Below are 12,457 nucleotides of genomic sequence, written 5' to 3' on the forward strand. Positions count from 1 at the left end.
ATGACGTCATTGACAACCTTGAATATTCGAATATTCACGATCGATTACCATAATCGATTACGATGGAGAAGTCATCACTGCACTGCATGTTTTCGCTGCAATAGTCGCTGAACCGTACGATAACCAGACAGTAGTACCTTGGAGATGCTACCTTCACTATTCTAACTAAACTGCCTGTTTCAAGGTAAGTAATTAGTTGGTATATACCCTTGATATTATTACTTGTATAAACCTGAAAAACACTGCATGCCTGATTGTATTCATGGAAGTACATTCTACACATGCACAGTGCAACAGTGGAGCAAGTGTAGTAGCAAGAAAACATAGCCCCCCCCCCCCCCCCCCCCATGTACTCTTGTTTATAACAAGAGTCCTCCCCCCCCCCCCTTCCCATTGTGTAAAAAGTAATGTTAGGCTGTGTTTACATGAGAGGTTTCAACCTGGGTTGAGGTCGACCCGGGTCAGATTTCAACCCGCCATGTGCACAAAATGAATGGCGCGTTTACATGACGCATTGCGCTTGACCCGGGTTGAAATTTCGCCCCGGGTTGATTTCAACCCTCCCCTTGGGGGGGAGGGTTGAACCCAAGGGGAGGGTTGAAATCAACCCGGGTCAAGAAAATCATACAAGCGTACTTCTGTGCGTGTCTCGCGCCAGGTTTGAACGGCACTGCAGATGCAAATTTCGCGCGAATGGATTCACGTGACCATACAGGACTGTAGAAGTGGACTTTTGGCGGCATATCAGTATTTGACCCGGGTCAACTGTCTTCATGTAAACGCTCTTTTGTCTATCGTACAGACTTTCAACCCGGGCTGAACTCGACCCGGGTTGAAATTTCTCATGTAAACACAGCCTTAGCCGGACTCGCGGTCGCCGCGATCACCCGATGTTGGGAGGAGCACATCAACTGTCAGAATGATCAAGCTAAGACTTTCGCATCGGAGGGCGGGCCACCACTTCGGCCCTAAACCCTAGTGTTGAATGCAGACCTCACAAGTGAATCAGGGGAGAAGGGACATGGTGAAATCATTCAATCAATCAATGTACTCTTGCTTATAGTTTGTTGTAACTCTGAGTTTCATGCAGCATGCCGTTGAACATGAGGACCATCGGGGCAAGATTCATTCTATATATTAATTGTTGCAAATGAATAGGGCTGAGTCGGGTAGCATTTTCTTCGGGTATCGGGTCCGGGTAGTTTTCCACGAGTAGCACGGGTACCCGATCGGGTAATGCTTCCATGGTAAGACCACAATGCACACCGGCCCCTCCCCTTGCGCATTGGGTAGACATGCGTGAATTATTTGTACACGTGCACTGTACATGATGTCATCTGCGACCTCGGGTTTTCGGGTACTATTCGGTACCCGACTACCCGAGGTCCTCACGGGTAGCACGGGTACTCGACTACCCGTGCACACCACTACTAACAATGCAGCGATACTGTCTGACCTGACCGGCACAAAGAGGCCCGGGGCTGGGGGTCTCAGTTCCTGATTGTAGCAGGTTGCACTTGGCCGGCGTGTGTCTTCGGTAATTCACAAGCACAGTAGAAAATGGAAATTCGCAGATCCAGCCATTCCAGGTGGCTTTGGACTGTGAAGGGCACACTGGGTATCAGAACTGTTCAACACCCATCCGCACACGTACTCAGCCATTCAATGATTGCATTTTTGTTCAAACATTCTGGTGATCAGCCCTTTCCACATACCAGTAGCAGGACCGCCGGAAGTAGTTTCGATTGGTCCGGCCATACTGTAGCATATCATTCTTTGTGTATGATAAAGCAGGTACACATAACCTTCTCAGTGGTAAACATACGTTGGTGGGCAACAAGTCGGTCGGTCCGGTGATGATGACCCGACCAACTGCACCGGTTCCGGCAGGCCTGCAAAGCAACAAGTACCCAAAGGTGATTGGTAGATGAACATGCTAGGCTCGAAGGGTCCAGACCTGGAGAGTTTATCTGCAGCCCAAAAATAGATGAAGCATGTTCAGTTGCGTTGACGGCAGCACGGTCTACCCAAACTTGGTGCGGTTTATGTGTTTCATCTACTTAAACTACAGTACTTTGAATTCAGCATGGACCTTTCCATCATGTGTTTTATACATGCAATTATCTTTCTAGGCACCTCACAGTGTCCAGTAAGAAGCTTGGTTGGGCAGGTGAAGGTCCCTCAGTACGGTTGCCGCTACGTTAACGTACCAGAACCAGCCATGGCATGCTGCGGTCTACTCCGCCCCTCTGCATCTCGACAAATCTGGGCTCAAGCGGCGCTGACAAGGTCGGTGTCAACAGCACCATGCTTTACCAGTTCAACTCCGTCACACCAGCGTGCAGTGTCGCATGTGTACCAGTGCTCATCCAGTCACCGGTCACCAGGTTACGCACGGTATTGTGCCACGAGTGCGGCGGGTGGCTTTCCGCTGCACGGCCCTCTGAGCTCGCCTCTACATCGTATTGTTGAACGGTCCGGAAGCCCAGACTTGGCCATATTTGATAGTGTCAGCGGCGCGACGAGCTATCAGCTGATCTACTCACATGCGGACGCACTCACACAATCGTTGAGCTCCTGCCTTGGCTCTGCAGCTGCAGTCACTAATAACGGCCCACCGATCATAGGCGTGCTATGTTCTAATAGTTACATGTATGTTGCAGCGCAGTGGGCATGTTGGTCGCTTGGCTATGTGTTCATGCCACTGTGCAGTCAACATCCTACCAAGATGATGGAGTACTTCCTCGACGACTCCTCAGCTAAAGCTCTCCTGTTCGATACGCCGCACAAGGCTGCTGCCAGTCAGCTGACCGAGAAGTTCTCCATTCCTGGTGTGGAAATTAACGAGGCGATCAAGGCATTTCCAAGTGGAGCTGAGGGTGAGGATGTAGGTCAGTGTTTGTCACTATCTACTTGATGTATTATGGTGAGGCTATTGGAAGGATCCGTATTGTCTTGCCTGTGTCTTGCTACCAAGCCTCATACTAGTATTCCGATTTTCCCAAGGCGTTCCAGTACATATCTCGGTGTAATATATTAATAGTGCCTGGTAATTACAGTTGTTGTCACGTGTTGGTTTTGAACCTTACTTCTCTCTCTGGCTGCAGATACTCCATCTTGGTCGCCATCGGTTTCTGAGTGGGCTGACTATCCAGCAACTCTGTTCTATACAAGTGGGACCACTGGTCCACCAAAGGGTGTGCCAGTTACCCATGGAAACCTGCGGTAAGTTCAACTACTGCTAAGTTGAAGTACACATTCCGCAAAGTGGCAGATGCAAGTATGAGTGAGCGCGACCATATCCAGCAGAGGCTGCTGAGCAATGTCCGGACTCTAGGAGCTTATCACTTTTAAAGTGTTGACTGTTCACTACTTTGCGGGTACGAACGTCTTGGTCTGGATATGCGCTAGGTGCTTATGCATGTGCGAGCCTTTGTATTGCTCTGTTTGTCTTGCACGCGACTTCCTGGTGCAGGGCTGGAGTACGATCCATTGGCGACGCCTGGCAGATCTCGGCGCGAGACTGCATCCTGCACTGTCTACCACTACATCATGTACATGGCGTTGTCAATGCTCTCACTGTGCCTCTGTCACTCGGTGCCAGTGTTAACATGCTGCCAAGGTTCGATGCTGAGAAGGTAGGGGTCACAGACACGTAGCTTGTGAGGGGAACGGGGGGGGGGGGGGGGGGGGGGCATGTGCACCCCCTAGAAAAATCCACCTTTGTTCGGCATGTGCATGTGCAGGCCAAGTAGCCATAAAAGGTCTGCTCACCATAGAGCAGTTACCTAGTGGTTCCAGTGTTTCTGGGATGAGCAGCTCAGCGCCTGTTGTGAAGCCAGTCCAATGTCAGTGTGCAATGTCCACGTGTACTTGTAGCTAGCTGTAGCGATGTAGCTGTCTATTTGTCCAATTGCAAATTACAAGCATACTTGCTACTGTTCAAACTCCAAAGTCCAAACCGTTTCAAAGATATTTCGACCGTGACCCCTCTAAAAGGTGGGCTAGCTTTGCCACTGGGTCATATGATACAGGCCAAGGTGCCAAGATCCCCCTCCGTCTCCTTCTCTCCATTCACATACTGCTCGTTTTGGCAGTCAAATGCGCGTGATCATGATGTCACAGACTGGCACACCGTACTTCAGCCATGGCATGGCTCAATGGTTTCGACAACGTGTTAATCTAGATGTTCACCGCACTGAGAGCGTATTGATACTGTAGTACATGTATTGGTGTGGGTGTGGTCCTGCCTGTCATCTCCTTCAGGTCTGGACAGGACTGCTTGGCGTTCCGATGCAGCGCATCAAGGACAATGTGTCCGCCACAGCGCAGCCTAGCAATGCACGGCCGTCTGTGTTCATGGCTGTTCCCACGATGTACGCCAAGCTAATCAAGTATGCTGCGGACTGTCAACTATCTCAGAGCGAGAAGGCGGATGTGGCTGCACGCTGCAAGGAACTAAGGTAGGCCTCTTTCATCTAACAAAAGTGTGAAACTCATCATTATTTTATGCTCTGCCTTCTTTTGTGAGTGCTTGCCTGTTCATGAGCAATGGTGCACTGCGATGTGAAGTGAGGATTGTATGACCAGTGGACAGCGGAGATATAGTATTGCATGGCGTGACGTCATCGTATAGGCCGTTATATCGAAGCTCAAAGCTCCCAGATGTAGTCTAGAATGACCCCAGTGAACAAATGTATAGACTTTGGAGGAAAGGAGGTGAGGTGGCATTATAAACTTGTAAATAATTAAATTGGTCCACACAGTCCGATTTGAAACCCGTATTTCCGTACTCAAAATGATCCCTCCGAAAGAGAATGCCTTGCTGGTCTGCCTCGGTATGCTGATCTTCCACCACATGTACCGGTATGAGTGCTTGATGAATGTGGGCACGATGGCGACTACATCGGGACATCTCTGCATTGTGCTTGCTGTTCAGAGTCATGATATCCGGCTCCGCACCACTACCGGACCCTATACTGCAGGCTTGGCAGGACCTGACAGGTACGGACTGCGCTGAGTGTGCCGACACTGCCAGAGCATTTTAACAATCCGGACTGGTGTGGATGTCATGTAGCGTGTGACCGTTCTGAATCAGTGCAGTGAATACCAGTACTAGAGTAGCTCATCTTCAAACTAACTTTCGTGATATATCTACTTTGAAGCACTATTATGTAGCATTTCAACTGGCCAACACATGCCGTTCCTGATGTAGATGTACAGCCAGCAACCGTGAAGCATTTTTCATTGTTCCTATCCGTAGCTACAAAATAAGTTATAGTAGTACATGCAAGTGATCAAGGATGTACTCAACCCTACCATGCCTGCAATCCTTGTACATGTAGACTAAGTGCAGTTACCTCCATTAATCCTCACTGTTGCACAGGTCATCGCCTGTTGGAGCGGTACGGCATGACTGAGATCGGCATGGGCTTGACCAACCCTCTACATGGTGACCGCCTAGCGGTGAGTTGATTGTATTCGTACAATTATATTCTTACAATAAAACAGAATTGTCTCCCTTGATCTCCGATGAACGAAAATCTCGATTGGAAATACGAGTCGTAACACCTTTTCGTCCTAGTGATAGTGGTCCTAGCTGTAGTAATAGTGGTCTCAGGTGCTTGCCTTGCCAGAGTGGTTGCCTACTGTATCTGAAGTTCTGAACAACAATGTTTTTTTGTGTCCGCACAGGGTGCTGTTGGCCAGCCGTTTCCAGGCGTTGAAGCAAGGATCATGAGCTCTGACAGTGAGGTAAGCCTCGAGGTGGTGTTATGTACAGCTTACATTTGATTGAACCCATTCAGCCCTACTGCAGGTAGCTTCACCCTCTGCACCTGGCTGACATGATATACTTGCGTAAATACGATGCCGAACGAAATTTTATATGGTCCGTTCGAGATTTCCTGACCGATCGTAATTCTGCTAGCGACCGTGAGCTGCACACTCTTACATACATGACGGAGCGCTCGGGTCATGTGAAGGGGTTACTCTAGTGGCAGATGTGGTGTTTGGCGGCCATGGGAATAAAGTGATTCCTGTAGTGCTGCTATGCACAGCGGCGATTTGCGTCATTACCGTTTCATCATTGTTCTGTGATCACTCACTCACACAGGTAATGGTCGAAGGAACGTCGGTGGCAGTATCCACTATGCCCGGCTATGCGGGCGAGCAGGGTGAACTCCAGGTCAGAGGTCCGTCAGTATTCCCTGGGTAAGCACAGGGTACAGGATTATCTGTCTGTACAATCAATCATGCTGTCTTGCAATCAGAGTCAAATACGGAGTTGGAACAATTCACGCGTAACATCCCAGGATACTTTTTAACACTTGAACTACACAAACAATGTGTAGGAGTCCTGCTAAAAGGCACTAGATATCCACCGGTAAAGTGCCGGTTATGAGGACTTGCTTGCTGCCGTGTTAATCGCCATTGTATTCGACTTGGAACGTGATGATACGAAAGGCCTAGTCGAAGCGATATGCCATGTTAATCGCCATTGTACAGTCGTCCCTCTCTAATCCGGCACTTGTTTATCCAGCACCCTTGCAAACCAGCACACTTTCTGGCAAAACGGATTTTTTCAGTTCATTTTCTACGCTTTAATCCGGCACTTGAATTCCGCCTCCGGCAGCGATATTCTGCAACAAATCACTCAAACTGTACATAATTTGATTTTCTAATCCAGCAGTTGTACATCGCATACCGTACCGGTGCCAATATCCTATGCCAGTGCATAGGATATTCCCAAGTGTATGTTAATTGTTATAGACATGGCATGTTACAGACATGCATTCCACAAACTTGTGACAAAGTACTTGGATTGACACAGAAAATCCCTACATTTTGACGTACGACACAAACATGTACGTTACTAGGTGAGCCGGGTTGGAGGGCAGGATTTGATAATCCAGCACCCTTGTTTATCCGGCAGAAAATGCCGTTGCAAAAGGTGCCGGATTAGAGAGGGACGACTGTATTCGACTTGGAACGTGATGGTACGAAAGGCCTAGTCGAAGCTATATGCCGTGTTAATCGCCATTGTATTCGACTTGGAACGTGATGGTACGAAAGGCCTAGTCGAAGCTATATGCCGTGTTAATCGCCATTGTATTCGACTTGGAACATGATGGTACGAAAGGCCTAGTCGAAGCTATATGTGCTTCGTGTGCTGATTTGTTTCCCTCCAACCAAGGGTCTACACTAGATAACCATAATATTATGCTTTTCTGTTTGTTGTTGTTAGACATCTTTATTCTTACAACAATCTTTGGCCAATACGAGAGGTTGTTGTTTTTGTTGTCGTTGGTGTTATGTTATCACCGCTATGCAGTTACTGGCGAAAACCCGAGGCAACAAAGAAGTCGTTCACTGCAGATGGCTGGTTCCTGACTGGTGATACAGCCGGTGAGAATATCCTGCTTTCCATCTCTGCTTGTTCAGTGTTAGCCCGTAATCCTGGATATAACATACCTTTGTGCAGACTCTGCATATCCTCTTGGAGTCACTTGACCTCCAATATAGGGTGCATGATTGTACTCATTGCTTTTACCACCCATGGAGGTTTGTTATACATGTACTGACATTTCAGTGTGGACTCAAGGAAGGGGGGGGGGGACTCAAGGAACCCTGTTTAAGCTATCAGCGCAGTTCAGTGTACAACTGCACGCCCACACTGGCTACACGCTGACACCAAACAAAGTTTTCTGGCTCATCGCAGATCTTTCGCGACACGTTTGTTAAGTCCGTGTGTGTGTGTGTGTGTGTATGTGTGTAATGCTTGTTTTGCCTGTGCCTTTCTCAGTGTACGAGAATAGTGTGTTCCGCATTGTCGGTCGAACGTCAGTGGATATCATCAAGTTTGGTGGCTATAAGATAAGGTAGGCTTGTGCCCATGAGCACTGAGTGTGAAATGGATGAGGAGAGAACTGGATCTAAGCTGCAATAGATTGCCAATTTGTGATGGTAGAGTGTGACCAATTTCGAAAAGGAAATTCCGACTGGAAATGAGTTTTTGGATTGGTTATGTGTATCGTACACACAAAATGTGGTGCTAGTAGTCATTCATACATCTGCCGTCATCTGGGTAACTTCTGTTGTGGTCTTCACCTACACATCATGTCTTCATTCACTAGTTCTTTTAACTGGATGTGAACACATCCTCGTTCAGCACATGCCACAAACCAGTTGTGAATGGCTATGGATGTTTAGTATAGTACCCTGGTATTTCCACTCAACTTTGCTCACTGTCTCTGTCTGTCTGTCTGTCTCTCTCTCCCTCCCTCCCTCTTTCTTAGTGCTTTCTGCTGTTGATTGTTATTATCTTGCTGCTCAGTGCACTGGATGTGGAGCGCTGCCTCCTGGCCCACCCTAGCATCGCTGACTGTGCCGTTATTGGTCTACCAGACACAACGTACGGTGAAGTTGTCACGGCTATTGTCGTAGCAAACACCATGCCAGGGGCTCAGGTGAGAATGCTGCGATTTTACTGCAGTTGCTGGCGAGGTCACATGCTAGAGTTTCCTTGGTCAGTTGGGAGAGTTCTTGCTTCCACTCCTTGTGTGTTTCACTCTCCATGGTGATGCATACTTAAGCCTCTTATTTTATTTTGGTGTACTGGTATCGCACAGTGACCTATCCTGCATAATTAAGAATAGAGGGTATTCTATAGTCATGTGACGGTGTACGTTTCATCCGTACAGGGACTTTGCCAGCGGCTTGCCACCACTTCTGTGCGAAGTCTACTCTCGATATGTCGCGCACTCGATCCTGGAGACGAGAATGCTTGACCTATCGCGAGTGCGCGACTTACATTATGCGCTTTACGTATGAACGTACCTGTCATCTGGATTGCAAAAGCGTGCGGCGTATTGCGAGTGCGTGACTTATCGCACATAGACTGTATCAGTGAAATGTGTACGTGACTAACAAATACCTAAATTAAATGAACAGCAGTAAGTTCCAGTAACCACTCTTCACTCTCTTTGTTTCTCGTGACATTTTCTTCTTGGTAGGATTCTCTCACTATACCATCTCTCGAGGACCTGGCGGAGTTTCTAAAGAAGTCCTTGCCTCCCTACCTAGCACCGCGGCGAATGCACATTGCTCCTGAATTGCCGCGCAACGCTATGGGCAAAGTCAATAAGAAAGAGCTTGCGAAGTTTGTCTTGGACGGGAAATATGATTGCCACTGACACATCTACTCTGCACCACCTGGACAGCGGATAGACATGCCGTGTGCTGTGTGCCTGTGCAAACGTTTCAATCAATCATGCTTTTATGGTAAGGGCAGCTTTACAACAAGATCACAGCCCCTGGCTCTGTTGCCCAGACGTCTGGAGGCGTAGCTCACCCTGCTGGATAAGCAAAGCAAAAAATATGCTGCAGATGTGACTGGCTTTTAGCCTCAGCGTTTTGTTCAGCCATGGCAACACCACAGTGGTCATAATCAAGTAGGTTGCTCTATTGCTCCAAGAGTACTCAATACCCGTATAACGTTAGGGCAGAGCTTTTCGAACAAGCTGGCATGCAATCATGATACTTGTAGATACTGATTATTCACATAGGTACCGAGATGCGTCTATCCTAGAACACGTACACGTAACTTATCATGAGTGGAGATCTGGTATGGTTTATACTCTTTTAAATCTACTAACGTTCGGCAGAATAAGTACAATATTGCTTTTTCTATTTCTTGGCAGGTTGTATAGTTGCTTCGAAAAGAGTGTCTCAGTGATGTAACTTGTTCGACATATTTCGCTCATTCTGGCCCTGTACACAGTACTAGAACCTGCTGTTATTACGTTTCTAAAATGTGGTGAATTGCCCAAGAGGGGAACAAGCTTCCTCAATTACTTACGTACTTCGAAGTAGTTCCAATGTAACTGTCATCACTAAAATAATGCCAAAATGCTTCATGTTACATTATTTATATCATCATCGATCATTCCTAGTTAGTAACCTACCTCCTCTGATGAGCCCTTGTAGATGACAAAACAGGCACCCTACAAGTGCTTAGTAGTTTCCATCACCCTGCCATGCATGTCAAAAAAGCGATTCCGTCTCGCAAGATCTGTTTGCTGAAGCATCAAAAGAATTCTCATGGAGAGAGAGAGAGAGAGGCACACACACACATACACACACACACGCGCGCGCGTGCGCACAGACACACAGACACACACACAGCAAGGCAGAGCATAATTATCTGGAACTACAGTGCTGGCAACTGAAATCCGACCGCCAGAGAGATGCACTCACATAGCAAAGACCCAGCACGGGATTGTAACACTACAAAATAGAGACTGCTATGGTGCTGCACTCGGGCACGAAAATCAGGAGTCGGATTTCAGTTGCCACCACTGTAGTTAATTCAGACACATGCCGCGCACACCACACCGATACTGCGGCAATATCTGGAACTACTTCAGTAGAGAAGTCACGTTCAAATGTGCCAGTTGGGACTGATCTGTAGCAAAGGCCAAAAATAAACCGGAATTATCATCACACTCCAGAGAAACTAGCTAGTCAAGGAATAAAGAACAGGATAAACTAAGAAATAGAAACACAGACATGTGGACCAGACTGAACTACCATGGTATGAATATCGAGCACGCTGCAAGTACAGTGACTAACAATCAGACATACGCGTAGCACACTTACATGCAGTTGGCCTGCATTCCCTAAACAATCTAAGAAATTCAACAACACAAAGCGTACACTAGAATGTACGCACACTCATAAAGGGCAAGGTTAATCAAGGAGAAACTAGGGGTCCAACGTCCGAAAGGTCCGCAAGAAAAACTGATTGATACGCACGATGGAGAGGATAGTTTTAACGCCAGTGACACACACCCACGCACACACTGGAGAAATTCTGACTGTCACGAAACGCTTCACCACTCCTGCGTTGGGTCATATTTGGCAGGCGGACTGCTAACTTGGGCTGGCGGTGTTGTTGCTGTGCTGGATTCCTTCACAGAAGCATCTGGCGATGTCGGTGCTGATGGAGACGCTAAGGCTGGCTGCGATGAAGGTGGTGATTCAAGACGTGCAGTGCTGTCCGGATGTGTCCAGTTCTCATCACAGATGCTAGCCCAGTCGATTGGTGTTTTCTGCTGCTTGCAAAGGAGCTCATTGGCACGTGTGAAGTGTCCACAGCCAATAAAGCCACGATGAGCGGACAACGGTGACGGGTGTACACACGTCAAAACATGATGCTTCCGCTTGTCGATTGAGGCACCCTTCGTCTGAGCATGCTTTCCCCATAGGAGGAAAACAACGCCAGAGAGGTTTTTGTTCAGCCAAGAAATAACGGCATCGGTAAGCTTCTCCCAGCCCTTTCCTTGGTGTGAGTTTGCCTCATGTGCGCGCACGGTAAGGACAGTATTCAGCAATAGTACTCCTTGCTGCGCCCAAGTGCTCAGGTCGCCGTGTTTCGGACGTTTGAACCCGCTCAGGTCTCGCTCCAGTTCGGTATACATGTTCCTCAGACTCGGTGGCGGCGTCTGTCCCTTCTTGACGCTGAAGCACAGGCCGTGTGCTTGGTTCGGCCCATGGTAGGGATCTTGGCCAAGGATTACAACTTTGACGTCCTGAGCACGGCACAGGTTGCTCCAGGAGAATACCTCTTCTTCCGGTGGGTAGATTGTTTTACTCTGCCTCTCACTTGCCACAAATTTCTGAAGTGTGGTGTAGTAGGATTCGCTGAACTCTGCAGCCAGTGCCAGTTTCCAGCTGTTGCCAATACCACCCGGGCTGGACGATTGGCTGGACCTGCGACGCTCCAGTGCTGCTTGACGATTCAGTTCTGCTCTCTCTAACACGGCCTGAGTGGATTGGGAATCACTTGCGCTGCTGCTACTGCTGCAAGACTCCGCCGAGGTCTTGACCCGTTTGGCGGGTGGTGCAGCTGCAACCATGGAGGCTGGACGCTTGAAGAAACTGTGCAGAGAAGTTTGAGCCATTTCTTCTCTCAATCAAACTGCCGATTTGAATACTAGTAGGAGAATTAATTGGTGCACGGGCTGCTCCACATAACCCCCGCGCCCTTCTTGCGAACACACCTCGATTTCTTATTGGCAATGAGGCGCGAAGCATGCACTTGCTCAAACAGAATTGTGTCGGTACTTGGTAATGTCGAGAAAGCTTTCTTGATCTTGCCCTTCTAATCGAGTTTTGCACTGGCTCTCCTATACCATTGTATACTGTATCGTGCTTGCCTATTTTTAGTATTTTTGCCTTGGACATCGAAATGGAAAACGACGACGCTATCATTTTCGTACGCTCATATTTCCCGCCATTTCGTTGTGGGACACGTGATGCTCGCTGCACACTGCACAGTGCGCTGTACATGATGCGTCAGTGCAGTGCTGGCAACTGAAATCCGACCAAGGGGTCGGATTTCAGTTGCCAGCACTGTACTTGAAGTAGTAGTTGTGTGAACAGACTCACGATCACA

General features: G+C 48.1%; 2 protein-coding genes across 2 annotated transcripts; one reads left to right on the top strand and one right to left on the bottom strand.

Moving 5' to 3' along the window:
- The first annotated feature begins 37 nt into the window (after window positions 1–37).
- LOC135808595 (malonate--CoA ligase ACSF3, mitochondrial-like) lies at window positions 38–9,862 on the top strand. Its single transcript, XM_065321812.1, has 13 exons — window positions 38–184; window positions 2,133–2,879; window positions 3,108–3,225; window positions 3,476–3,638; window positions 4,267–4,463; window positions 4,940–5,004; window positions 5,387–5,466; window positions 5,695–5,754; window positions 6,116–6,213; window positions 7,334–7,407; window positions 7,805–7,880; window positions 8,336–8,468; window positions 9,015–9,862. Exons 2-13 carry the CDS (start codon window positions 2,222–2,224, stop codon window positions 9,192–9,194), a joined length of 1,902 nt encoding a protein of 633 aa, XP_065177884.1. The 5' UTR covers window positions 38–184; window positions 2,133–2,221; the 3' UTR covers window positions 9,195–9,862.
- Window positions 9,863–10,482: 620 nt separating this feature from the next.
- LOC135808596 (uracil-DNA glycosylase-like) lies at window positions 10,483–12,194 on the bottom strand. Its single transcript, XM_065321813.1, has one exon. The coding sequence runs from the start codon at window positions 11,961–11,963 to the stop codon at window positions 10,893–10,895; it is 1,071 nt and encodes a 356-aa protein (XP_065177885.1). The 5' UTR covers window positions 11,964–12,194; the 3' UTR covers window positions 10,483–10,892.
- Between the last annotated feature and the right edge of the window lie 263 nt (window positions 12,195–12,457).

This window comes from Sycon ciliatum, chromosome 2 (assembly GCF_964019385.1).
Source record: "Sycon ciliatum chromosome 2, ocSycCili1.1, whole genome shotgun sequence".
In the NCBI taxonomy this organism is placed as follows: Eukaryota; Metazoa; Porifera; class Calcarea; order Leucosolenida; family Sycettidae; genus Sycon; species Sycon ciliatum.

What these genes read in the sequence shown, in the direction of transcription:
- LOC135808595 (XM_065321812.1), top strand. Translation starts at nt 2,222, where the DNA reads ATGGCATGCTGCGGTCTACTCCGCCCCTCTGCATCTCGACAAATCTGG. An exon ending in ATTTCCAAGTGGAGCTGAGG is followed by an intron (nt 2,880 to 3,107) that starts GTGAGGATGTAG and finishes CTCTGGCTGCAG; the next exon opens with ATACTCCATCTTGGTCGCCA. An exon ending in ACACCATGCCAGGGGCTCAG is followed by an intron (nt 8,469 to 9,014) that starts GTGAGAATGCTG and finishes TCTTCTTGGTAG; the next exon opens with GATTCTCTCACTATACCATC.
- LOC135808596 (XM_065321813.1), bottom strand. Translation starts at nt 11,963, where the DNA reads ATGGCTCAAACTTCTCTGCACAGTTTCTTCAAGCGTCCAGCCTCCATG.